The sequence below is a fragment of the Somniosus microcephalus genome, chromosome 29 (genome assembly GCF_052327205.1).
Source record: "Somniosus microcephalus isolate GS21.2 chromosome 29, FLI_Smic_1.0, whole genome shotgun sequence".
NCBI lineage: Eukaryota > Metazoa > Chordata > Chondrichthyes > Squaliformes > Somniosidae > Somniosus > Somniosus microcephalus.
The window spans coordinates 16151251-16179233 of record NC_141015.1 but is presented as its reverse complement, the minus strand read 5'-3'; the positions used below and the strand labels follow the sequence as shown (position 1 = coordinate 16179233).

At 46.7% G+C, this 27983-nt stretch overlaps 1 protein-coding gene across 12 annotated transcripts in view; it reads left to right on the top strand.

The window, feature by feature from the left end:
- The window catches only part of LOC147098485 (WASH complex subunit 2-like), a 52856-nt gene that overhangs the window by 10952 nt on the left and 13921 nt on the right, over positions 1–27983 (top strand). For 8 of the 12 annotated variants that reach the window (XM_085970244.1, XM_085970235.1, XM_085970236.1 and 5 more), the window contains exons 5-23: positions 266–331; positions 1415–1588; positions 2586–2679; positions 7487–7539; positions 8680–8745; positions 10360–10455; positions 10542–10629; positions 10812–10886; positions 12960–13075; positions 13854–13926; positions 15483–15542; positions 16467–16646; positions 18597–18709; positions 19736–19834; positions 20656–20763; positions 22757–22882; positions 24665–24840; positions 26067–26166; positions 27160–27342. In XM_085970244.1, coding sequence (XP_085826370.1) covers positions 266–331; positions 1415–1588; positions 2586–2679; positions 7487–7539; positions 8680–8745; positions 10360–10455; positions 10542–10629; positions 10812–10886; positions 12960–13075; positions 13854–13926; positions 15483–15542; positions 16467–16646; positions 18597–18709; positions 19736–19834; positions 20656–20763; positions 22757–22882; positions 24665–24840; positions 26067–26166; positions 27160–27342 — 2046 coding nt within the window. The remainder of the gene's footprint in view (positions 1–265; positions 332–1414; positions 1589–2585; positions 2680–7486; positions 7540–8679; positions 8746–10359; positions 10456–10541; positions 10630–10811; positions 10887–12959; positions 13076–13853; positions 13927–15482; positions 15543–16466; positions 16647–18596; positions 18710–19735; positions 19835–20655; positions 20764–22756; positions 22883–24664; positions 24841–26066; positions 26167–27159; positions 27343–27983) is intronic. The other 4 variants (XM_085970238.1, XM_085970237.1, XM_085970242.1 and 1 more) reach the window with 4 other exon arrangements.

The following is a 27983-nucleotide window of genomic DNA, read 5'->3' as shown; positions in this document are numbered from 1 at the left end:
CCACACTCATTTCACACAGGCGCTTACAGTCTGCAGACAGGAAGCTTTTAATCCCATCCTGATAGCTCAGTCCACACTTGTTTTTGTTCTGCAATCCCCGGAGTACTGAATCAGCAATCGGCACATCCCTGGACAGTGTTAGCTGATGGTGAACGAGCATCGTTTGGTTTGTCGGTTCTGTGCGGTGGGTAGCGCAGTATTTTGGTTTTTCTTTTGCTGCTTGTGCTGAAATGTGGAAGCAAACTGTGGCTGTTCGTTGTTGCAGAGAGTGTACGATGAAGAAGTGGAGGAGGCAGCTAAACCGGAGAGCGGAGGGAAACCAATCGAGCCGGTATGTAACAGCGATTTAACGGCGGGGAGAGACCTTGTATTTTGATGTGTGAATACCAAAATATTAAAGGCTTTTTAAAAAATGATTTAGTTGTAATTTTTGTTGTTGTAGTTTAAATCTTGGGCTGTTGGTGCATACCCACAGGGGTCTCTGCTCTGATTACCTCAGTCTGTACTGACTATTCCAATGCACTCCTGGCTGGTCTCCCACGTTCTGGCCTCCATAAACTTGAGGTCATCCAAAACTCTGCTGCCCATGTCCTAACTTGCTCCAAGTCCAGTTCGCCCATCACTCCTGTGCTCGCTGACTACATTGGCTCCCGATTAAGCAACGTCTCTATTTTAAAATTCTCATCTTTGTTTTCAAATCCTTCCGAGATATCTGCGCGCCTCTAATTCTGGCTGGTTGAGCATCCCTGATTTTAATCGCTCCACCATTGATGGCCGTGCCTTCAGCGGCCAAGGCCTTAAGCTCTGGAATTCCCTCCCTAAAACACTCTACCTCTCTCTCCTCCTTTAAGACGCTCCTTAAAACTTAACTTTTTGACCAAGCTTTTGGTCCTCTGCCCTAATTTCTCCCTATGTGGCTCGGTGTCAAATTTTGTTCTGTAATGCTCCTGTGAAGCGTCTTGAGACGTTCTGCGATGTTATAATAAGTGCTCTATAAATGCAAGAAGTTGTTGTACTGGGTTGTCTGAGCCAGCACAGCAGGGAGCTGATGTAATTGCCATTAGTGTCCCTGGGCTAGGGGTGGGATAAATCAGTCAGGGTTCCTATTCCTGCTCGCTGTTGCGACCCCCCCCTTGCTGGAACATTTGCACGTGTGGTGCCCTTTGACGCTGACATGTACAAAACCAGCATTCAACATGCAAAACTGTAACTGAGAATTGTTTTTTCTTGTTGAAGCTCAGGCAAATGCATAGCATTAGTCAAACTTTGGGTTTTCCAGTTGTTTCAAGGTTACCTGGAACGTAGAATTGTCCTATCATTGGGCGACGGCACGTTTTTGAATGTCAGTTTTGATAAATATGCACTTGTTCACTGGCGCTCCTTCAGCATTGGCTTCAATGTTTGTCTCGTGCAGGAGAGGACGCGGGAGCAGAAGGAGGCGGAGCTGATCCCCAAGGTGCAGGAAGCTGTGTACTATGGGCTGAGAGTGCTGGACTCTGCCTTCGAACAGCTGGATATTAAAGCTGGAAACTCTGACTCGGAGGATGAAGAAACAAACGAGAGAGTGGAGCATCTGCTGGAACCCAAGGTGAACGGAGACGGGCAGCTGGCGGAGGGGGAGGGTGAACACGTCTCTGTAATCATTTAATTCAACCTCACGTCAACCTGACTGCCTCTCCAAATTGGAAATACATTCATCATGGCAGTAAACTGGCTAGTTGTTTCTGGGGATTTAGTTCTCTTCTGCTATTTTCTCTCCTTCCCCGATGCTGTTGACTTTAAGAAAGAACAAACTTGCACTTGCAGGAAACTTTTTTTTTATCCGGCACGGACGGGACTGACGTGGTGCCGGTTCATCAAAAATTCCGGATAACCGAGAGCTATAGTAAAAGATACGGAGCTGAGAGCTCTGTATAAAGCAACAAGCCCTGTTGGTTCAAAACAATGGCCACAAGTTGCAAGCGTCTCTGTAGCTTAGCAACAGCTGCAGCCACACCCTTGCACAGCAACACATGGAGGAAGGCAAGTAATAAAAGTTACTTGAACCTACTCCTGAATTTTGCCGGTTAACCGAGATTTCCGGTTATTTAGGTGCTGGTAAATTGAAAGTTTCCTGTATGTAGCGCTCTTCACGACCGCAGGGCATCCAAAAGCGCGTTCCAGCCAGTGAAATACTTCTGAAGTGTTGTCACTGTTGTAATGTAGGAAACATGGCAGCCAGTTTGCGCACAGCAAGCTCCCACAAACAGCAGTGTGATAAATGACCAGATGATCTGTTTTAGTGATGTTGGTTGAGGGATAATTATTGGCCATGGGATCTTTTACTTCCACCTGAGAAGGCAAAAAGGGCGTTGGTTTAACAGCTCCTCTGTCAGTGCAGCTCTCCCTCAGTACTGCACTGGAGTGTCAGTCTGGATTATGAGATGTTTAAAGTTCCATCTAGCCATTGAGATGGGTCGTGTCTCCCTCACCCCATGGCTTCTTCGCATAATTGTACCTAAAGGAGGAATGAAGTTGGTGATTTATCTTTTGAATGTATTGAGTAACAATTACATTTACTCAGTTTGTTTCTGTGCCGATTACAGGATCTGTACATTGACAGGCCCCTGCCATATATCATTGGGTCTAAGCAATTTATGCAGGAGGAGGATGTCGGCCTGGGTGACCTCTCCAGTGAAGGTACTAAACAGTCATGGGTGAAGAGAGACCACCAGGTCCATCCAAACGTGCCCATCTTTTGTGTACTACAGGAAACTTTGGTTTATCCGGAGGTTGTATGTCCGGAATACTCGATCTAACGGCAAAAATCAGGAGCCGTTTTTTTAGTTCTCTTTTTTTTTTCCCCCCCAGTCAGGCACTGCAAGGTCTGTAGCTATAGCAACAGCTTCAGCTAGAGACACTTGCAGCTGCAGCTGACTCTTTAGAAGCTGTTGCTAAGCAACAGTGTTTGTTGTCAGATACGGAGATGAAAACCTCCGTATGCTTCAACATTAACTTTGTATGTCTGGCAGTTTTGATAGATCGGCAACACGCCAGTCCCATCGGTGCCGGATATCTCTCAGTTTCCTGTAGTCCCTGATAAAACGTTCTATGCAAAATCTCTTTCTAGACATTGTAACTACTGCGGTGGCTTGCGAGAGAGATTTTGAGTGGCACCCTGTTGTTTCAAGGTGATATTAACTTAACAAAATGTGTCAATTCAGAAATAATAAGCTACAGGCCAATTTGCATTTACATATCGATTGTCATGTACAGGAGCATCGGAGAGCTTTAGAAAAGAGAGGCTGCACACTGAGTAGGAAAGGAGGAATTCGAGAAGGAGACGAAAGGTGCTGTCGAAGAGGGATATTTTTAGGAGGCTTTGGGAAGTTGGGCGAGTTAGCTGGGTGAAGTGTATTTTGGGACAGAATTCCAGAGGGTGGGAAGCAGTAACTGAGAGGTTGGCCTCTGATGGAGCGAGGAAGAAGCCTAATCTAGAGTCGAAGGAGAGGAGGATGCAGCCTAGGTGTTAGCAGGCAACCTCCTTCCTCCTCTGAAGCGATAGCAAAATACTGCAGATGCTGGAAATCCGAAATAACAACAGAAAACGCTGGAAAAACTCAGCAGGCCAGGCAGCATCCGTGGAGAGAGAAATAGCGTCAACGTTTCAGGTCGATTAACTCTGTTTCTCTCTCCACGGATGCTGCCTGGCCTGCTGAGGTTTTTCCAGCGTTTTCTGTTATTTCCTTCCTTCTCTGGTTCATAACACATTTCGAGTAAGCACGAGACACTTCATAGTGTAGTATATGGAACAGACTTTATTGATGCACAGTACAGGTGATCAGCCTAACTGTGTGGAGAGTGGCTTTTCGGTTTCTGTATCTTTTGAGCCCTCAGAAGAAATGCTGAAAACCATGCTCTTTTTATACAGCATATTTTGACATCATCAAAGAAAAATGTCACAGATAAGACTGTATGACGTATCTATTCCCAAATCCTTTGAAGGCAGACTATTGATGTAAACATTTGCCGTTGTTTACCCCGCAGCTATTTCCCTGATCTAACCATCCTTGAACCCTTTGAAGAAAATGCTTTACCAACTGTTACCATTCCACACTATAGCTAATGGATTCTCTACCCATGTTTTATCACCCTAGCCCCAAAAGTTACATTTTAATCACTCATGAATGACGTCATTACTGTCATGTATTTCCTTATACAAGCACTTTTTGCCTCAGTAGACAAGCTATGCCTTCCTTTCACGGCACTTCAAGGTCATCCTGTTTATATTGGAATGCCTGTTGCTGTAAGATACAAACGTGTGACTGTTAACCCTTAATTCCCTTAAATACACCCCTCCGGGGCGCCCCACGTGCCCCCCCCCCCCCCCCCTCCGCAATCACTAGGAGCGGCGTGTACTGTTATGGGGGCAGGTCTTGAAATTGAGTGGCTAGAACACGGAGCCGGCAGAGCTTTATAAGACTGGTGGTGGTAGCTGTTGAGGAACTTTGTACAGGAAACTTTTTTTTATCCGGCACAGACAGGACCGACCTGGTGCCGGTTCATCAAAAATTCCGGATAACCGATCGCTATAGTAAAAGATACGGAGCTGAGAGCTCCGTATAAAGCAACAAACCCTGCTTCAAAACAATGGCCACAAGTTGCAAGCGTCTCTGTAGCTTAGCAACAGCTGCAGCCACACCCTTGCACAGCAACACATGGAGGAAAGCAAGTAATAAGTTACCTGAACCTACTCTTGAATTTTGCCGGTTAACCGGCATTTCCGGTTATTTAGGTGCCGGTTAATCGAAAGTTTCCTGTACATGAAATGCCTGGAGCCGCAGAGTTCTGGATTAACTGGCTTGTTGTGGGTGAAGTAGGGAGGCTGGTGGGAGGGCACTTGAGAAATTAGGGTTTCAGTGGCGGGGGCAGGGAAAGTGGTCCATAGGGGGAAAGACGGGGATCTTTGTGACTGAGTGGATGTGGGGTTTTAAATTGAAAAATAAACTCGACTGAACAGATTGCGAAGGGTAGACATCAATGACAAGTGGAAAGGATCGAAACACTCTTCGGGTTTGTAAGGTGATGGTGCACGTGAGCAGGAACCATTTGAGAGCATGTAGTGACTGTTGGGAAAGAGAAAGTCTAGATGGACTGTGTGTGGAAGAGATGGTGATGTGCTCAACAGTGGCGAAGTGTACTTGGGAAATGCAGCATCTTTTGGGACTGCCCCGTGACGTGGTGGGAAGGTTTTGTGTGCTCAGAGAGCTATGCAGGCGGAAGTGTAACTCCTGGTAGGGCCATCCCAAGCCAAACCGGTCGAAAGTTTGGAGCCTGACTGAAAGCTGTGCATCGCTTTCCTGGTGGGGGTTTGTGAGTCAGGCTAACAACATGTCCACATACAAATGCCTTTTGTTAGAGATAATGCGTCTGTACAGACTTACAAATATAAACCTCAACTGTGGAGAACCACAATTTGCTGAATGATGGGCAAGATGACACTCCAGTCAGCGTCGAATATCTTGCTGTGGACAGACCGTGGAAGAAACTGGTTGTCTTCTGTGCCACTAGGCTCTAGCTCCGCTCTGGAGCTCTGTGTTATGAGAGTCTCGGTTGTCTATAAGGATGAATTGATCTTGTAAAAAAACTAAATAGCTGGTTTAGGTTTGAGCTTAGGCTGGATAGCTCTCTTTCAGCCTCCTGTGCTGTAAATTTCTACAATTCTACGCCTTCTGAATCAGAAACTGCTGGATCAGCATCTTAAAAGAAACAAAAAGACAAACTAATGCCTCTGGTTAACCTGAAGGCAGCAGAACAGGTGGATAAGGTGGTTAAAAAGGCATATGGGATACTTGCCTTCATTAGCCGAGGCATAGAATATAAGAGCAGGGAGGTTATGATGGAGCTGTACAAAACGCTGGTAAGGCCACAGCTGGAGTACTGTGTGCAGTTCTGGTTGCCACACTATAGGAAGGATGTGATTGCTTTGGAGAGGGTGCAGAGAAGATTTACCAGGATGTTACCTGGGCTGGAGCGCTTCAGCTATGAAGAGAGACTGGACAGGCTGGGGTTGTTTTCCTTGGAGCAGAGAAGGCTGAGGGGGGGGACCTGATTGAGGTATGCAAAATTATGAGGGGCATAGATAGGGTGGATAGAAAGGAACTTTTCCCCTTAGTAGAGGGGTCAATAACAAGGGGGCATAGATTCAAGGTAAGGGGCAGGAGGTTTAGAGGGGATTTGAGGGAAAACTTTTTCACCCAGAGGGTGGTTGGAATCTGGAACTCACTGCCTGAAAGGGTGGTAGAGGCAGGAACCCTCAACATTCAAGAAGCATTTGGATGAGCACTTGAAATGGCACAGCATACAAAGCTACGGACCAAATGCTGGAAAATGGGATTAGAATAGACAGGGCTTGATGGCCGGCGTGGACGCGATGGGCCGAAGGGCCTCTTTCTGTGCTGTATGACTCTATGGTCCACCAGAGCTGGTTTTCAGTTAAGAACAGTTGACATTCTGAACTGAGGGACTGAGGTTGAGGGAGGGAGAAGTCGGATGGTATGGCGGTACACTATCCTGACACTCAAACCCCACCCAGACTGATGCAAGTCTCCTCTGCTACCCATGAACAACAGGTGAAGAAATAAGTTTGAGCAGTCCCAAACCCATTCTTAGTGACACTTGCTGGCACTAGCTCAAACTGGTGTTAATTTGTCAATGTTAGATTATCATTAGCAGTGGTGAACAGTGGGACATGGAGCGGGCTTGCTTTTCTGGGGTGGGCCGAGTGGTGGGCAGCTTCACTCTGCGCTAGCTATACTAATCCTGATCCAAGAGTTCCTGGAATGGGAGAGTATTCCTTTCCCTAGCATTGAATATACTTTGTGTTGTTGGCGCAGGAATTGAAGGAAGGGGTAATTCTTGATTTGGGTGCTCCCTCTGTGCAGTTTCCCTGTTTGTTGTGTCTGACATTAACTCTGATGCTGTGTATTTGATGGTTGGTCTTATTGAGCAGCGGCTGACCAGCAATGTTGGCTCCACCAATGGGTCAATGGACCACCTCGACCAGGGAGGTCCCAGGTTGGGTTCTGGGCTGGCAGTGGGGCTGCTGCAACTGGCCTGGGTGGCTCAAAGCGAGGGTTCACAGTCCAGTAACCCCTGCTGGAAAGTGCACCTGTGGGAACAGGTTTGGGGTTGGCTGTGATGCTTTTCTCTCCACACCTCCTCCCGCACCACCCCTCCATACAAGGTCATATGGAATGGCCACAGGAGAGTAAGAGACACATCTTCCAAGGGATGGGAAATTGAGGCAGAAGTTGGCAAAGGAAAATTGAAAATAAAATAGATTTTTGCCTAATGAGGAAATTTCAACATCTTCGTTCTCGATTCTTCTTAAAATATTAACCATTACTCCCATCCTTTTTAATGCAGCCCTGTCAGTTCTAGCTTTGCACATTCCCGATATCCCTGCTGCGTGATTTTTCTAATTTATATCTTCTGTTTTGCGCAGAGTCTGTGGACAGTGAACGTGGCAGTGTTATTGAAAGCGAGGAGGAGAAAGAGGTGAGAGGAAAGGAAGAGGTTTGTTGGGAAGTGATTGTCAGTGACTGGCACAGCCCGTGCAGTGTGGGGTTGGACGGCCTTGGGCGCTATCTCTCTCACCTTGCTGTAACACGCTACAGTTGTGGTCCTGTTCCGCAACTCAGTCCCCTGCAGGTGGTTGCCCAAAAGGATGTGCTCACTTCAAGTTTCACCTTCCAGCCGCTGGGTTGACTTACAGAAACATCCTCGCTCAGCACAGCCTAATGCTTCGTCTACTTAACCTGGCAATCCTAAGGTTCTAATGATACTGTTGAGATCAGACGTCTTTTTTTTTGCATCTTCCTCCCACCTTCCCCCCCCCTCCCCCCAACACCCCCAACTCGGTGTGCTCACTCTGGTAAGATGACCATATGTCCCCCAGCTCCACTACCTTGTGCAAGGTCTGTGCTTCTCCAGGGGCAGCATAGTGGTTAGCACTGTTGCCTCACAGCGCCAGAGACCCGGGTTCGAATCCAGCCTCGGGCGACTGTCTGTGTGGAGTTTGCACATTCTCCCCGTGTTTGCGTGGGTTTTCTCCGGGTGCTCCGGTTTCCTCCCACAGTCCAAAGATGTGCGGGTTAGGTTGATTGGCTATGATAAATTGACCCTTAGTGTTAGGGGGATTAAATACGTGGGGTTACAGGGATAGGGTGGGATATGTGTAGGGGTTACGGGGATCGGGTGGGATATGTGTCGGTGCAGGCTCGATGGGCCGAAATGGCCTCTATCTGCACTGTGGGGTTTCTGTGATTCTGAGGTGTGTGCTCAGTAATGGGGTGCTGTCTTCTTATTCACTTTATAGTCTTGTAGTCAACTTGCTACATAGACACTAACACTAGATAAAATATAAGCATCTGTAGAATGTTCATTAACCTTGAGCACAGATGAGATGGGCCGAATGGCCTCCTTCTCTGCTGCATGATTCTATCACTCTGTCAGAGCTGGTTATTTCCTACTTGTGTAGCAGAATGCCTTGAATTGTAACTGCCCAAACCATTCTTGTCTGATTGTAACACATCTTAACCCAGTGCCAAGTGCAATCACTGATTGAAGTGTGAGTGAGTGAGCGATGGCCAAATCTCTTCGGTCACTGGACTGTTTTGTTATGTGCAACTGATGCAGGAGTCTGAGGAGGACTTTGCAGACGAAAGCGAGGAGGATGAGCAGAAGCTGCCAAAGTCGGTCCGAGTAAGTATTTCTAGTTATCGTGGATGCTCATGTCATGTTTAAAGCTGTGGAGCTACACATTTCTGTGGCTTGTTTCAAGAGAAATTAACCTTTTTTAAAAGAAAATACTTGCACTTCAATTTTACTTGTTGATTCATTTGTTTTAACTGCATGAAGATCAAGGGATTTGGTGTAAGAAAACTACTAGGCACTTGGTCTAAGTATTAAACAAGGCTTTAATCAACTGTTTTACAACATGGAGATCTAGTTGTGTCCTTCACTAGTTCCTGTTAAAGAATGTCCTGAGCAAGCTGGGCCCATGCCAGAGTATTTATACTCTCCCTGGACAGCGCCACCAGCAGACCGCCCAGTATTATTTCATAAGTCATTTTCACATGAACGACCAGATTCATGTAAGGATTATTATATTTTAAAATGCAAATCCAAGTCCGCTCTGAGCTTCTCTGTTGGTCTAGTGGTGAAAAATACGCGAGTACCGAATCCCGCGCCAGGCGGCGCGAGTACCGAATCCCAAGCCGGGCGGCCCGAGTACCGAATCCCACAAATAGAAGGTCCAGGTTGGATCTTCAGTCTGTGCTGAGTAAACTGATCTCCGCTAGGGCAGCAGCTACTCTTGGCCTCTGCCTCCCCAGGTGGAGAAGGAGCAAATGTCCGTTTCTGCCCCTGATCAAACTATGCTGAATCCTGTTGGACGAGAGTGCGATTGGATTTGGATTTGTCTCTGTATCTGTGGAACCATTCCCTTCAATGAGTCAGCACCTTCAGCAAAGATGTGCAGAAAATTCACATGTTGGCGAGTATAAACCATTCCGCTGGGTGGTGTGTTGTTGAGGGATGAGGCACAGTTTGCTCCTGCTGTTCTCCTCGTACTGTCACACTGCCAGGTTAAGTGGCAATGTTGAGTAGAGGCTAAGCGCATATGGGCTACAGCAAGCCCTGCAGGAACATCTAATGAGCTTTCCTGCACCTGGCGTGTGGCCTGTGCTCATATGGTCTTCCCGTCCTGTTGTCTAGGGGTGGGTGAGGGTACAGGAGACCATAGGTCAATAATAGAAGAGCTCTTTTTTTTAATAAGTTGCCAAGCATACTTGCATAGTAAAGAGACAGACCTACAGGGAGCATGCAATCACAGATTGCCCTTTAAAATATCTGAATAGCTGTCAAGTAGTTGGTTGACCCTTTAAGGAGTGCTTTGAAATGATTTTACTCTAATCACCTCGATTTTAAAATTCTCATCCTTGTTTACAAATCCCTCCATGGCCTCGCTCCTCCCTATCTCTGTAATCTCCTCCAGCTCCACAACCCTCCGAGATCTCTGCTCCTCAAATTCTGTCCTCTTGCACATCCCGGAATTTCATCGCTCCACCGTTTGTGGCCGTGCCTACAGCTGCCGAGGCCCTAAGCGCTGGAATTCCCTCCCTAAACCCCTCTTTGCCCCTCTATCTGTCTCTCTCTTTTCCATCAAGACACTCCTTAAAACCTACCTCTTTACCTGTCCTAATATCTCCTTACATGGCTCGGTGTCAAATTTTGTCTACTTACACTCCTGTGAAGTGCCTTGGGATGTTTTGCTAGTTAAAGGTGCTATATAAATGCAAGTTGTTGTTGTTGTAGAAACAGCAGCTGATCAGTGACGAGGATGAAGATGACGACTCCGATTTGTTTCATGAATCTGAGAAAGAGGATGATGACGGGGACGTAACAAGCACGGTGAGGAACCCTTCACAGTCTGGTGAAATTGCACGGAGGAGTAATTTTAAAGGACGCCTTTCATTGATAACATTCGTTCATTGCAGAAAAAGATGGGACAAACCTCCTTTGCAGAAGAACTAGCAGCACGGATTCAAGCAGAAAGCCCAGAGAAACCAGATGAAGAGAGAGCGTGTAATTATTTGTGGGTTTTTTTTGGCTGTTGCCTTGGGGGCATGGAGAGATGGCAAGTGGGTGTGGGGTGGTGGCGCGGGTGCGGTGAAACGATGGATCTCTTTATTTTTGTGATCAGTTTCCCCTGCACCACACGTGGTCCAAAGTCTTGTCCTAATTCTTTTTAATTAATTGTCCCACAGCTTTGACATCAGTGGGGTCGGCAACAAAGAATCGAGTAAATGTCAAGAAAGAAACTCGAAAGGCTAAACGTCAAGGTAAGAAATCAGACTTGGAACAGTTTATTCTGACCGGAAGCTTTGGGCTAAGGGTTAATACGCAATGGTTGACTGAACTGGGAGCTCCCTGTGCGAGTGGGAGCCCAAGCAGGGACTTTATTGGTCACGTTAACAAAGTCTGGTTGGATGTTCCCCTGACGGCTTAGCGACATTTTACAGAATTTGTCCCAGATTGAACCGCTGATCTGTGCTGAATTGGTTGACCCCAGACACTAATCGCCATCGGTTGAACAGCCTGCCAACACTCTTCATTGGACGGAGCTTACATATAAACGCCACTGGAACCCAGCAGAGAGTTACTGTCTTTAGGTGAGAAGGAAAGGCCAACACCAGATCCAGTCACCAAAGACTTGTGATTTTAAACCTTGTAATGGGGCTGCTTTTGTTTAAAGGTAAAATGTGTTTTAGACAGAATAAAGAAAGACAGACTTGGATTTCTATTGCGCCTTTCGTGACCACCGGACGTCTGAAAGCGCTTTACAGCCAATGAAGTACTTTTGAAGTGGAGTCACTGTTGTAATGTAGGAAACGTGGCAGCAAATTTGCACACAGCAAGCTCCCACAAACAGCAATGTGACAATGACCAGATAACTGTTTGTGATGTTGATTGAGGGATAAATATTGTCCCAGACACGGGATAACTCCCCTGCTCTTCTTCGAAATAGCCCCATGGGATCTTTTACATCCACCTGAGAGAGCAGACAGGGCCTCGATGGTTTAACGTCTCATCCGAAAGACGGCACCTCCGACAGTGCAGCACTCCCTCAGCACGGCACTGGAGTTTCAGCCTAGCTTTATTGTGCTCAAGTCCCTGGAGTGGGTGCAAAATATTCTTGTACATTTCTAGTGGGGTTTTGAAATACTGAAAACACTTTGAGCGTTGTGTTTGAATGCCAGAAGCACAAGAATATAAAATATACAACCGTGTGCATGTTGGGCCATTTGTCGATTGAATTAATAAAAGGCAATTGGGTGACCGGTGAATCCTATTTGTCACTACATTTACCACATCAGGTGGCGGCTGCCTTAGCTGCACATGAATTAGAATCGGCGAGTGGGAGCCAGGGCTCTTGACCGACAGGAGCTCTTCGCTCGCGCACTGTTACTCCAGGCAGCTAAAGGGAGAAGCAAATCTGAGCAGGAACTGCCTGCTGCAGAGAGCTGGGTCAGCGGGCTGCATCCAAACTCGCTCTCCTGACCAAGAAAAGTACAGGAAGAAGTCTTTACGCCAAAACTTTACTTAATGGTAGATTAACATTTTTGAGAAAAGGGAACTCTTCGGAGCACAGGTACACTGATATCGGATCATAAATCGTAACCTATTCTTCCTCGGTGTCCACACTTGGGATACTGACGACGGACTGTGAAGGCCAACAGATTCCAGAGAGAAGCTCGGTTGGAGTTGGTTGCAGCTTGCTGCGGCCCTTTGGTTACAGCTCGTTGCTTGCTGCGGCCCCAATATTGCTATATGTGGGTGTGGTGTTCTGTATTGGGCGGGGAGAAGACAACTCCTATTCTCTGCCATGAGCACAGCATTAGTTAAGCCATTGGATCAGTTGTGATAGGGAGCATATACAGTGGGCGACCTAAAGTCTATCAAGTCGCAATAGGATGTGGCTGCGATGCTGGAACTGGTTAGTCCCTGTCATGCTGGGAATTCTCCACTGCTATATTCAGGGTGAATAACTGCTTGCACTGCCATTAGCCTTATTAAAGTATTGATCGATCGACCAGGTTAGAGTGAGGGGGGAGGGAGAAGAATCTTACACGTGATTTTTCAGTGTCTTTGTGCTTCTTGTGCACTGCTCTTAATTAATCACCAAGTTGTTCCCATGACCTGTAACAGTCCAGTACTGGTAACCACCAGTACTTCACCCAGACAGCATAAAAGACCAACCCCCCCGCCCCCCCCCCGACATAACCCTCGTTTCGGAGGGCAGAATCTGTCATTGTACTGGGTGTTTATCACAGTTTGGACATGTGACAGCCTCACAGCACTTTACTGAAATGCCTGTGACCACTCGTGAAATGCCCTTTTCTTTCATGTGTCAGAAGATGACGAGAACTTATTCACATCTGAGAAAGCTGATGAAGATGACGACTACTTGCCATTTTGCAGCAAAGGTGGTCTCTTCAGTGGAGGGAAAGGCCTTTTTGACAATGACGAGGTTGGTACGGATATGTTGCTGTTTAGACATTTATAATTTAGAATCCAGATAGTAGTAGTAAAAATTGGAGTCAGATTTCTGTGATACAGATTAACTAACACGTCTTTGCGATGTGGGGAGGACTATAAATGCAAATTGTTCAGCACACTGTCCTACCAGCCCGGGGCCAGGGTATGAACCTGGTGCTGAGCCTGTGTACTAATTTAATCTCAGTTACTGCAGAATTGCTGATACTTTGGTGTCGGCCTATTCCCACTAGGAACTGGGTTGGGACTTGTTTTTACAGCTGACTGAAAGGAGGCAAGCTTCTGTTTTCTCCTGTCCTCCTGATGTCACTGACCTGCTGGGATCCGGTTCCATCAGTGCTGTTGCTCACTGGACCTGGCCCAACTGGCTGCTATTCATGTGTGACCTTGGGTGACATCAATAGGCTATTCAGATGTGCATGCCTACTTCCTCCGGTCCCCACCTCCCCACTCCCACCCTGTTAATGATTCAGGACCCCATGGTTTCCCCCCCCCCCCCCCCCCCCCCCCCAAACCCACCCACATTCCTGAGACACTGACATCAACTGCTGTGCCTCCAGTCCTGCCCCAGCTGAGATTATAAAAGTCAAGGATGGCACCTGGGAGCCTCTGGTTATCTGTCTCAGTGCACTTTACCCCTCCGCTCTTGGGGCAGGGTGACGAGGCTGGATTGAAGCCTAGGTCCCAGAGTTAACATGTCACTGTGTTTAAAACTGCAGTTTAATTTACAAAAATGCTGCTTTCTTTTCCAGGGTGACCTTTTTGCTGAGGCACCAAAGGAAGAAGTGGACACAGGGAGGGAAGTGACACGAGTTGTTAGTAATGGTGAGTGGCCGGCTTATGATGTGGCGTTGAGTGCTGAGAATCACTTCTATAATAGGTTACTTGCAAGGATTTAAAGTGTTGTTTGTCTGAAAAGCAGCTAATATTCCTAAATGTTTCATGTGCAGTTTATCTTGGGCCTGATTAAAATGATTTGTCCAGCATTCGATCGTGTGGCAGTGCAGTTCTATGTTGGTCTTGATGCTGAGAGATGTTGGACTATTCTAATGAATGCTGGAATTCAGTTTGTGGGGGATCTTTTTAAAAATAATTGCTTTTCCTCTGAGTTGGTGCGTAATCGTAACATTGCAGTTGCTGATTCAGATTGTAACCAAACTACTTCCTCTCAGACGCTTCATCTGTCCCTGAAACCTAATGATGGGACCTCCAGGAAAGGGTGCTTACTAACCTCGCATTCGGAACCCCGCACTAAATCTGCTGGAACGCTGGCGCAAAATCCAAGCTCTGACATGTCCCGTGTCCAAGTACTTCACTGCTTGTAGGAGTTCAGTCCCCAACGCTTACGGAGGGTGTGATGGTGTTCCCGCGGTTTGCCCGCTATACGAGGTGGACGTTAAAAGGAGTAGCGCTTCTCAAACATCAACTTCTCATTCAGAATGCCACCCAATCACATGTTTGCTGATTAGCGCAAGCTGTAACCTAACACTACTTGGAGGGGGGGGGGGGGCTTGGTATCCAGGGTAACTGCACCTTAACGAGGTGCGAACTGTTGATTGAACAGCGGAGTCTGCCCAAAATAGCTGTCGTGTTTATTAAGTTATAAACGGTGCATTTGTAATTAACATCCATGGTAAAGGCAAAATAGTTAGCGTTGCCCACTATAGGTGGTTGCCAGCTGACATGAATCAGTCATTCATGAAAGAAAGACTTATGAAATAATACTGAGCGGCCTACGGGTGGCGCTGTCCAGGGAGAGTATAAATACTCGGGCACGGGCCCAGCTTGCGCAGGACATTCTTAACAGGAACTAGTGAAGGACACAACTAGACCTCCATGTTGTAAAACTGTTGATTTAAAGCTTTGTTTAACGCTTGGACCAAGTGCCTAGTAGTTTTCTTATGTCACCTGCCATAGCCATTGGCGGCTTGGGTGGTGGGGATTGTAGCTTTGTAGCTTGTGGTTTAACTGCTTTCGGCCTCCCCACCCCTCCCCCGGATTATTTCCCCGCTATTCTCCGCTTTCTTGTGAGTGGGCTTCATGATATTGACAATAGTCTAGCTTAGATGGTTGGGAGTTTCTTTTTGTGGATTGAAAGATCTAATTCACAGAAGACTTGTTGGTTTGAGGAAATGTCGGCACTGATGCTTTTGAATGTGCTTTGTGCAGCCACTGCAGAGACCTGGAGCTTGCCAGGAGTGAGGCACCTTCCTGGAGATCAGACTAAATGAGGCCAGTTTCCATGATCGTTCTTGGACTGTAATCCTATTGTATCAAAGTCGTGTCTGAAAGCAGGCAAACGTATTTAGGGTCTGAGGTTGTGTCGGCTTCTTTTGATTTATTCTCCCATTTTAAACTTTTTTCTTTAATTTTAAAATCAGAACCTGCTGTAAGAAAATCTGGGAAAAAAGTACCAGTTGGAGCAGTTTCTATTTACCCCGGTAGGTTTTCTGTAATTAACAACAAATGCACCGATGCTGAACAACAGTCTTGTCTTGTGTCTAACTGTCTGTGTGCGTGTATTTATTCTGTGGCTTCTTTATTCAGCCCGAGGTTGGAGACTTCCATGCAGTTTGCTCTCTGTACATGAGCGTAGCGGAACATACGAAACGTTTAAACTCCCATCAACTATTTGCTGTTTGCCTTTCTGGAATATCCCACACCATGGTTGACTGGCCTGATGCTGTCTAGACTTGCAGATCGAGATTGGCTATTTGGTGGGAGGCTCCAGAGGTGGCTGCTGTCCCTACCCAGTACCTTTTCAGGTGGGAGGAGGAATAGAGGGAAAAAAGAATAACAGGATAATGCTTTGATCTATCACTGGGGTCAGACAGGGCTTCTTTAGCCCGTGGTTGCGCTTGAATTATAGGGCAGGTTTTACACATTTGCACCCCTGATGTGGAGCTCGTTACACCAGGAGTGATTATTAGGAAATCGGCTGCAGAGCTCGGTGTGCCTTGCCGGGTTTTCCACTCATTCCATAGCCAAGTTTCCCCATAGCGTTCCTTCACCAGGGACAGGAATTATAAAACCTTACCAAAGAGACTTTATGTAGAGATTGAAAAATGACAACGGTCGGAAGTCTGAAAGAAACAGAAGATGGCGGAAGTGGTCAGCAGATCGGTCAGCCTTTGAAAGTGAAAAGACAGCTTAATGTTGAGAGGTGGAGGAACCTTCATCATCACCCAGCATGGTGAAGGGTTCCATTGAAAAGTTTAACCTCTCCACCTCCTGCTGTCAGAACTGCTGCGTATTTCTACAATTTTCTGTGTTTAATTTCTAGCCATGCGCCTTTATTTCATTTTGCTTGTGTTGCTGTGCAGGGACTCTGTTTGTTTGTGACCATTTCGATTTCTCCTTTTCAGTTGGAGACTTATTTGGTGCCAAGGTGGTTTCTGAGACAACCCATGCGAAGGGAACGAAGAAGGCGGTGGTGGCGGCGGCGAAGGCCCCGCTGGCTCCAGAACCGGCAGACGCCGGCGGGCTGTTCGATGATGAGGAAGATGACGACTTATTTGGATCAAACGCAAAAACCTCAACGTCGGGTAAATCTGGGGCTTGTTTCAAACTAACTGACACCTGTAGCTGCTGCCGCATTTAATTAAAGCTGGGTTTAGAATAAAACCTGACTCCCTGCACACCTGTAGCAGTAGTAACACCCATAAACTATGCTTCATGGTAGAGGTAGAGGTGTAGTCTCTCTATCTCTCCTCCTTTTAAGACGCTCCTTAAAACCTACCTCTTTCACCAAGCTTTTGGTCGCCGGTCCCAATATCTCCTTATGCTGCTCGGTGTCAAATTTTGTTTGATAATCGCTCCTGTGAAGTGCCTTGGGACGTTTTACTACGTTGCTATATAAATACAAGGTGTAGATCAGACAACTACATAACAAGGGAAATCAGATCATCAAAACTTTCAGACTATTCCAGGGACCCCCCCCCCGGAAAGCTGCCATTCTTTTCATTGGCATTGTGCGGACTCTGTGGTGTTCGAGCATTGTCTAGTAGGTTGTATCAGGGACACAGATCGTTGGTGCTTGACTTGATTCAGTCAGCAATAAAACTGGGTCAGTCCAGGATACAGACTGTTGGGGAATGCAGGGACGCTCTGTTGCGCCCTTCGAGAGCCGTGGTCTGTCTTTGCCTCCCTGTCAAGTGATTCTTGTGGTCTTGTCGGCCTTGTGCATGTGCCGATATCAGTATAAATCACATTTATCTGCTCCATTGGGACAGATGGAAGTTAGATTTGTGTTTTTTTTTTAATTTGGAGGGTTTCTTTCAGCCCCTGCATGGCTTTGGGACTCTCAAATACAACACTTCACACTGCATTTTCTAAAGGAAGAGTTTAAAGTTTACGTGTTGTTTCATGACACGTAGTGGCTGAATGTCTGTTCAAGCAGAAGGGTAATTAACAAACTTTACTGAAGATGTTGCCAGGGCCTGGTCTATCTATTATCACTTTGTATTTCCCACAAATAAGTGTTCTGTTCAGAGTTCAAGGGTCAAGGTTGTCTTCCTGAAAAGCTGCAGCAGAACCAGCTGATGCTCGGCGGTGAGCTGTAGAAACCTGAGAGAGGCTGGGTACAGTGCAATCTTGCGGGTCCTGCTTGGATTCAGTGCTGGAGAAGGGTCCAGATTAGCATCTGAGGCCTCGGCATAGCTGCAGGTGCAGGCCCCAGGCCTTGTGTAGAATTTACTGTATGGTGGTAAATAATGCACTCTCACTAGTGTGGAAAAAAATCTCATCTGTTTATAAGTTTTTAAATTCATTCTCGGGATGTGGGCTTCGCTGGCAAGGCCAGCATTTATTTCCCATCCCTAGTTGTCCTTGAGAAGGTGGTGGTGCGCCGCCCTCTTGAACCGCTGCAGTCCGTGCGGTGAAGGCGCTCCCACAGTGCTGTTAGATAGGGAGTTCCAGGATTCTGACCCAGCGACGATGCAGCAACGGCCGATATATTTCCAAGTCAGGATGGTGTGTGACTTGGAGGTGGTGGTGTTCCCACGCACCTGCTGCCCTTGTCCTTCTAGGTAGTGGAGGTCGTGGGTTTGGGAGGTGCTGTCGAAGCATCGCCCAGTCTTGCTATTAGGCTATGATGTTCCTGTACCACGTTCAACAATATGTGATGTTGCTGTGACCAAACCCTGCCCGAGTGTGCTAGGACCTCTGAACACTGTGGCAGGAGGCCGTGCAATCACTTCTGGTGATCACACCTCCTCATTTGGGAGTGCAGAGAATCCTGGTTTGCTTAATGTTTAGGAACACTCGGCAAGAAGGAGGGAAGTGCAAGGGATCCCGTCCTTGTCATGGGGTATTAGTGGAATTTGTAATCTTTGTCTGAGTTGGGTATGAAGGCTTTGGGTGTCTTAATACATTTGGTAATGAATACATTTGAACTTGGTCATATTTGGCAAGACTGCTGATTATTTCCCTGTGGTATTAAATGATTTTGCAAAGCCTTTGCATCGACATTTCTTCCCTTCTACTTTTCCTGTTAGCGCCGACTGAACCCAAGCTGGCCGCCAGTTTCTTTGATGACAGCGAGGACAGTGGACTCTTTGAAGCAAGTATCACGCCTAAACCAGCCAGAGCGAAATCGAGAGCGCCGCAGGTGAGCGAGTGTCTTGGAGCAGTGGTTCTCGGACTATTTTGGTTGAAGGACCCCTTTTCAAATCATTTAGTAATCACGGATCCCCCCTTTTTAAAATTATAATACTCAATATGAAAGTGATGCATGTAAAGAGTGTTTTAATAGTGCTTTTAAGAAAACAGGTATTTACGTCCAGATATCGTGAGGTGAGTGTGCCTGCTTCTCGCACCAATTCTCAGTGCTTCGCACCAACAGATGGCTACTATTGGCCACTTAGTGCTGGACAATTTTTAAAACCGTCAGCAGGATGGCCAAGGTGAGTGAGTCCACGAGCTCTCCCACACATGCTGGGATGCTGCTGGAAGCATGACTCCCCACCATACCGTCGCACCGGCAGGTTCTGTAACCGCTGCACTCTGGGATTGTACGTGTTTGCGTCAACACGTCCAGGCACGTGTTTGAAAGGCCCCGCAGGCACTCTGATCACGTGCCACGAGGACAGCACAAGGTCGTGGCCCCAGGGCGAGGAATCGGCTCGACCTGCAGGGAGCGTTCGTTGCAAAGTGAGTGAGAACTGTGGGCCTCTGAGGAGGCGGGCCCAGCCATTGAGACTAATTCGCAAGAACTGAATCTGTGTCGGTTTTATAATAAGGAGCAGGCTTGAAATTACCTCCGGTCACGGACCCCCTGGAAAGTATCTACTGAACCCAGGACCCCAGTTTGAGAAACACTGTCTTAGAATGACACTGCAGTGTGTGAAGTGTAAATACTGGTTGACTTTAACATTGCAACCATTCCACATTTATCATCTTAAACCATCCATAACGTGCCACTTTATATGTAAAAGTTTTCTCCTCTCCTGAAAGCAGCAACTCTTCATTTGGGTGAGAGGCTGCAATGCTGGGACTGTCATTGAGTAGGTACTTTCATTAGAGGACGGGGGCAGGCTGGCTGGGGGTGGTGGGTGGTCGAGGTGAGGAGAGAAGAGGGACGTTGGTGGGAATTGAGTTATTTGGATACTGAATCTGCTTTTGTCGTATTTCCAAGAATGCAGAGCCATACTCTGAAGTAGTGGAATCCTCGCCCCCGCTTGCCGAGAAGTCCCAGACCAGCTCTGGTCTCTTCTCTGATGAAGATGAATCTCAGGTAAGGGAAGTGGCCGCTGAGACTCCCAATATCCTTCATGTGGTACAAAGAGGCCCACGCGACTGTTACAAGTGGTTCGCTGACACTTCCAGGAATGTGCTGCTTTGTATCCGCTGAGTATTTCTGTTCGCAGAAAGTTTTATTCTTTCGCTTTCCCAGAAATATTGTTTTAGAAACCAATTCTTGTGAAATCTGCCTCGTCGGGTGAAACTCTGACCTTGTAGCAGCCGATCAGCGCACGATGGGCAAGTTACAGCCCCAGGCAGAAAAATCCCACGTAAAACTGACCGTGTACCAAATACCGTATTTCTGAGTCTTCAACTAAGGCTAATAAAAATTAAGCTAGATGTTGGAGGCTTTACCACGGGGGGCTGGCTGCCCTCTGGTATCTGACCAAACTCGTGTCAGCCGGCTATTTTCCATGAATGGCACCCTAATCCACTTCCATTGCATTCCAAGAATTTCAGCCAAGCCAGACCCTGTCCTGATTTCACTGGCAGGCTTCCAGTTGGTGTCACTGGGTTGCAGTCAGACATGGGACCCCTGCTTGATTTTTCCCTATCCCTAACCCAGGGCCATTGAGGCCAGTTACAGCTAACTTGATACAGACTGCTGATCAAACCGTGGCTCTTCCTGGTCCCTGCCGTACAGGTAAAGTATCAATCATTTTTTTGTCGCTATAATCTTTTGCATTCATTCTCTGGACGAAACTATAACTGAGTTTGGAAGGAAGCGGAAGTGTTGAGCTGTTTCTCAGACTGCGCAGGTTAGCCTCTCAACAGGATCCTCGCCTGCCTCTAACTCCATCTCGTCCATAACAGGACTTATTCTCTTCAAACAAAGACACAAAAAGACACCAATCAAAGCAATCATCCTTAGGCCAGATCAGATCCAATCAGATTCCAATCTCGTTCTTCGATGATGATGAGGTAAAATAATTTTCTGTTACTTCTGTAATTTATCAATAATCATCCTTCTAATATTGTGCAATCCTTAAAGTAGTGTATTAATTGAATAATCTGCAGAGGTACCAGGAAGGGAGTTACCAGAGAATCTCATGGAAGCGTTCAAATTACATCACTGGGAACCACAAGAATGAGGCTTACCTGGGCCACAAGAATTGATCTGACTTTTTTTTTTCAATCCATTCACCTGAGAAAGAAACATGGCTTTCCTCAGACCCTGTCATTTATTTTTGCGTGTCTTTTTCTTTTTTCTTTCTCTCTCTCTCTCCATCTCTTTTTCTCTAGCATTCTTTCTGTCTATCTCTTCTCTCACCCTTTCTTTTTCTCTGTTTCTTTCTCTCTCTCTCTCTCTCTCTCTCTCTTTCTTTATGGTAATTTTTCCAGTATTGTTGGGAAGGTGATATAATGAGATAATTACATAGGGCTGAGGATACAGTGCAGTTTGGCCCGAAGAAAGGTTCTTTTTCACAAGTACCCGAGTCACTCGGTCAGACATCCCTGTGAATTGTATGTAGTAAATTCCAAACTAACTGGACACTCTGGACTGAACACTGAATGGAACGGTTCTGCTTGATGGTGATGGCAATGAGTGTGTTTCTTCTGTGCTGCAATGAAACCTCTAACCTACACTGCTGGTCTGTTGCTGCTAAGTTCACCTCACTTACTATTATCACTTCTAATTCGCCCTAGAAATGTAAGAAAGCATGGAATGAGAAAAGGTTATTCAATACATTCTTCTATCACCTCATGGATTCTACCTCACCCATTTAACTTTGTGGGTCCGGGTGTAGTCACTCACACCTTCTCCTCGGGAGAGTAATGAAGCAGAAGAGTTTTCACCCATCCTCGTCGCTCCAGTATTCAGTCTTGGCCTGCTGCTCTTTGCAGACATTCTGTTTTAGTTCCTAAACACCTTCAAGCCCTCAACCAGGAGCACAGGACCCCACTGTGTCCTTTCATCTTTTCAGTTGACTCTGTACCTATCCCGATAGTTCTCCACCTCATTTCCCAACCGGCCCTTTTATCTGGGTCCATTTTTGAGGGGTTAATTGACTCAACCTCGCCTGCTGTTGTTGGGCAGGTGTTCCACTGATGTCCTACCTGAGGATGTCCGACCACCGTCTGCCCCACCTGTGACAGAGACTGTAGGTCCCACATTGGACTCATCAGTCACCTGCGAAATCATTTTTAATGTGGAAGCAAGTCATCCTCGGTTCCGAGGGACTGCCTAAGAAGAAGACGACCCGAGGGGCAAGGGCAAGAGTGATGATTTCTTTCTTTCTAAGCAGTTGTGTATTATCCAGGAGCCTTTCTGAACACAGCTTATATTTGATGTGCCAAATGGAAGCAGGCGTTTGCTGACCTGTTACTGAAATCATAGAATCATACAGCACAAAAAGAGGCTATTCGGCCCATCGTGCCAGTGTCAGCTCTTTGAAAGAGCTGTCCAATTAGTCTCACTCCCCTGCTCTTTGCCCCATAGCCCTGCAGTTTTTCCTTTTCGATGATGTATCCAATTCCCTTTTGAAAGTTACAATTGAATTTGCTTTGACCGCCCTTTCAAGCAGTGCATTCCAGATCATAAGACGCTGTGTAAATCTTTTTATCCACATCTCCTGTTTTTTTTTGCCAGTTATATGAAGTATAGAAAGTAAACATGTGACTGACTTGTATTACTGGTAAATTTCAGTTAATGCGTGTGTCCTGTCTGCATTAATGAATGGGTGCCTGTGTGTTTTGCAGCAATAGTAAAATGTAATGCATGGTGAAGAGCCCTTGCTGATACACTGGCTTCTTAATAGCCAGGATTAACTGGTATAATCTGTATGCAGGAAGAGTGAATGTTTGGCTTATCCTCCCTGTGCGAATGGTTGGTGAATGTCTGGGCATGTTGAAGGGTTGTGGTGTCTCCTCCTGTGAGCCTGGTGCTATCTCCTGTTTGTGCTGGGTTTTATAGGGTGATCTCTTCGGTTCCACTCCTTCGAAGGCTATTTCTCCAACGAAGAAACCTAAGCAGTCGGGTGAACCTAAACTTCCAGCCAGCGGATCAAAATCCACTGCATTGTTCGGCAGTGATGACAAGGTAAGGAGCTTGGAGAATTTGCACACATCTCCCAAAATTCCTATCCTCCTGAATGCTTGCCCAACTCAATGGTGTGTCTCCTTGGGGGTGTTCCTCGATCCTGAGCTGAGCTGCAAATTCCACATCCAGTCCATTACAGAGACTGCCTACTTCCACTTCTGGAATATTGTCCATCTTGCCCCCACTGCTGAAACCCCCCCATCATACTTTTACCACCCTAATCCCTCCCTCTCTGCAATGCCTTCTTTGCTGGCCTTCCAATTTTTTACCCCATCTAAATTAATTCATCCAGAGCTCCGCATCCTGGAGTCACAAAATCCCACTCGCCTATCGCCCTGTTCTTGTTGATCTTCATTGGATCCCCGTTCCTCAGCACTTCAACTTCAAAATCCCCATCCTCCGATCACTCCATGGTTTCTCTCCACGCTGCATCTCTAACCTATGTCCTAGGTTGCTCTTCTAATGGTCTGATATGCATTCCCTACTCCCTCCATCATGGCAGAGCCTTCGCTATCTCACTCCCACACTCTGGGGCTCCCTCTATAAACCCCTCCACCTTGCTATATCCCTGCCTACCTGTTTGATTCCTTTAGTCACCTCCCTGCTGCTGACTCCTGCTCAGACTGTTATAGCATCGTACAGCACAGGAGGAGGCCATTCGCCCCATCGTGCATGTGCTGACTCTTTGAAGAGCTATCCATTAGTCCTGTTCCCCTGCTCGTTCCCCATTGCCCTGCGCATTTTTCCTTTTCAGGTATATATCCAATTCCCTTTCAAAAGTTACTATTGAATCTGCTTCCATCACCCGTTTAGGCAGTTAATTCCAGATCATCCTAACTCGCTGTGTCAGAAGAATTCTCTTTGTCACCCACCTAGATTTTTTGCCAATTTTCTTAAATCTGTGTCCTCTAGTTACTGACTCTCCTGCCAGTGAAACAGTTTCCCCTTATTTACTCTATCAAAATCCCTCATGATTTTGAACACCTCTATCAAACCTTCCCTTAACCTCCTCTGCTCTAAGGAGAAGAACCCCAGCCTCTACAGTCTCTTCACATAAGTGAAGATTGTTGATCTCCTTATCTGAGGAACGACCTACTTGGCTTAGAGGCGGTACAACGAAGGTTCATCCCTGGGATGAGAGGGTTGTCCTATGAGGAGAGATTGAGTAGAATGGGCCGATACTCCCTGGCGTTTAGAAAAATGAGAGGTGATCTCATTAAAACACAAGATTGTGGGGGGGGGGGCGGGGGGGAATTGACAGGGTAGATGCTGAGAGGTTGTTTCCCCTGGCTGGAGTGTCTAGAACTAGGGGGCAGAGTCTCGGGATAAGGGGTTGGCCATTTAAGACTGAAATGAGGAGGAATTTCTTCACTCAGAGGGTTGTGAATCTTTGGAATTTTCTACCCTAAAGGGCTATGGATGCTGAGTCTTTGAGTATATTCAAGGCTGAGATCGATTGATTTTTGGACTCTAGGGGAATCGAGGGATATGGCGATCGGGCAAGAAAGTGGAATTGAGGTCGAAGATCAGCCACGATCTAATTGAATGGCGGAGCAGGCTTGAGGGGACGTATGGCCTACTCTTGCTCCTAATGCTTATTTTCCCCTTAATCAGCTCTTGCCTTAAGTGTCAGTTCTTCAAGATTTAATATCTAGGAACAATCACCTATTCTTGTAAGTCACTCGAACTTTTTCCAGCGCTCCCAATTTATAAGTTATCTTTGCAAACCTCACTCATTGCCATGCCAAAAGCTAGCTGCTTATAGTACGGTTTCCTTTGCAGAGTGAATGGCAAAGCCCAGTATCACAGGCACCCGTGGAGAGTGAGGCTGTGCAGCCCTCATTGAGAAAGGAAGTGGCACCAAAGGCTGCTGCAGCCTCGAGAGCACCAAAGAAGACCAGTCTGTTTGACGACTATCATGAAGAGGACTACTTGTTTGGCGTGACTCAGAAGGAAAGGTGAGACCAGAGAGCGTGCAGTATTCTAAAAGCTGCAGTGAATGAGACATGCTGCCGTTTGTCGAGTTGTATTGTGCTTTTCTAGGCAGAGAATTGATAAAAGAATCAAAACCATCAAGGAACCTTGTACTGACCAAGAATTTATCTGTGGTCATCTGAACCAGGCAAGGTGCCATGCTGTTTGCCCCTCTCCCAAATTTAAGGCCACAAAACTGCAGAGAGGGCACGGTGCTGGTGGAGCAGACTGGTGTCTGGTGCATTCGATGAAAAAAAATTGGTTAATATTGGAGGGCAAACCTACAGAACGAGCACCATGCTCTAGTGCACACATTGTACAGAGGGTCTGGTTTATCATATGTACAACAACAACTTGCATTTATGCAGTGCCTTTAGCATAGTAAAATGTTCCAAGGCGCTTCACGGGAGCGTTATCGAACAAAATTTGACACCAAGCCACATAAGGCGATATTAGGGCAGGTGACCAAAAGCTTGGTCAAAGAGGTTGGTTTTAAGGAGCATCTTAAAGGAGGAGAGGTAGTCACACATGTGCAGGAGATGCCTTGTGTACTGTGGTATTTCTACTGCCCCCAAAATCAGTTGGTGTTTCCCTGGGATGTTAATTTCTCACCTCAGTAAATGCCTGAGGTGCTAAACCAGACTTTCCAAGAGTACCTCATTGATCTGCAGGTTCAGTTCAGACGCAGTTGTTGCTCATTCTCCTCTGTGCCGAGTTGTCTCCAAATTTAACGTGAAACAAACCACACGCTTAGCTGCTTTTGGTATCGGGTTGGAAGCTATACCTACCGACTTCAGGTGTCTGGAAACATTGGCTGTTGAATGTGTCAAGTTAACCTTTTCTCTGCTGTATGGGTGTGTTGTCTATTTAGAAGCTGTTCATTAGTCTGTAGCCAAACTTGGCTTTGTTTCAGAAACTGGATTTTCTAATATAAAAGGCATGTGTGTGAAATGTTGAAAATGCAGCAAGCAAGAAATGCACAAAGCATATGTTTTCATCTTTAAAGGTGCATTCCTTCCCTTCCCTTGTACCGCCTGCCCTCCCTCGCCCACAGTTTTCTCCTCCATCCTTACTTCTGTGCTCCCATGGTGGTTGAGGTTGAGAAAGGTAGTGCAGGCTGAGATTTTGAATACATTTAAACTGCCCTAAGCTTTGTCAGATATAAGTTTCTGTACGTTTTTATTAGTAATCACTTTCCTTTTTTATCTAGTCAAAAGAAATCGCAGAAAGTGTCCCTCTTGTTTCAAGAGGAGGATGAAGGTGATCTCTTTGCATCTAAGCCAGCAACCAACAAACCTGCTGCTCCTCAGGTATTGAGATTTCAGTGCTGTGTGATACTATTGGCTTCTGTGCACAGGTACGGAGGGGACAAGTCAGCCTGGTGCCTGCTCCTGAACATTACCTCAAGTGCACATGTTGTGGACACTGTACGAGGGCAGGAGCGGAATCTGTGCTGCTGCTGCCACCACCACCCCATCATGTCCCACATTACAACAGTGACTACACTTCAAAAAGTACTGCATTGGCTGTAAAGCGCTTTGGGACGTCGTGTGGTCGTGAATGGTGTTCTATGAATGCATGTTCTTTCTTCGTATCGAGTAGACTTCTGAATTTTCTGTCTAGGTTTATACATAAGAAATGGGTCCTTGGACAGCCAGCATCTAGAAGAACAACTTGCATTTACATAGCGCCTTTAACTTAGCAAAAACGTTCTAAAGTGCTTCACAAGAGCATTATCAATCAAAATTTGACACCGAGCCATGAGGTATTAGGGCAGATGGAAGAGGTAGGTTTTAAGGAGCGTCTTAAAGGAGGAGAGAGAGGTAGAGGCGGAGGGAGAGGTTTAGGGAGGGAATTCCAGAACTTTGGGCCTAGACGGCTGAAGGCACGGCTGCCAATGGGGGATGGCTCAAGAGGTGAGAATTGGAGGAAAGCAGAGATCTGAGGGTTGTAGGGCTGGAGGAGGTTAGAGTTGAGGAGGAGCAAAGCCATGGTGGGATTTGAACAAAAGGATGAGAATTTTAAAAATCAAGCGTTGTCCGCCCGGGAGCCATTGTAGGTCAGCGAGCACGGAGGCAATTGGCGAACGGGACTTGGTGCAAGTTAGGATATGTGCAGCAGAGTTTTGGAAATGTGCTCCAGTAGGAGTTTGCTGCCTTCAGGAAAGGGGGCAGAATACTGTGGATGGGGCAAGGATTCTTTAAGTGCACTTGTTGCTCTGTACAGTGTTTTCTTTATGCAGCTTAAAACACGCGCTTGGCTGCTTTGTACTCATTTATTTATTTTTTACTCTGTTTTGACAGAAGCCTGCTGCTTCTCCCCAGGGGTCGTCACTGTTCAGCAAAATCGTGGAAAATGACTCTGTTGAGGAGTTTGATGGGAAGAGGCAAGTGAAACAAGAGGCTGACTCAAAACCAAAACTGGTGGGAGCAGTCCGCCCGTCGGCTAGGATTGACGTTCTAGAGCAACAAGGGAGCACAAAAGTGGTACGTCAAACTCCGCAAAAATTTAATATTTTTCTGATGATGTGGGCTTCACTGGTGAGACCGGCATTTGTTGCCTTGAGAAGGTGGAGGTGAACCACCTTCTTGAACCGCTGCAGATCGCAGTTTGATGAGAAGCTTACGAGGCCTATTCAGGGGGCAGTGAAGAGTCAATCACGGTGGTGGTGGTGGGACTGGAGTCACAAAAAGGCCAGACTGGGTAAGGACGGCAGGTTTCCTTCCCTAAAGGGCATTACAGAATCTACAGTGCAGATAGAGGCCATTTCGGCCCATCAAGCCTGCACTGACACATAGCCCACCCTATCCCCGTAACCCCATTAATGAACCATTTTTACAACAATTCGATAGCTTCATGGTCACATGAGCCCAGTGCCACCTGTGAAGACATCATGACAAGTGCCTCTCTGAAGAGTAGGGCACGACTAATACAAGTGGCCCAGTCAAACTAAGAGTGCATGCATAGGGTGAACAATTCACTTTGCACTATTGGAATTGGAAATTGGATGGAAAAGCACATGGAGATTGAGCATTCTGTTAGAAACCCTGGAACTGGCACTGCTTGCCTCACTTGGGTCGTGCTGCTTGCTTTAGTTTGCGATTGAGTTGTCTGCATTCCTTGCCAG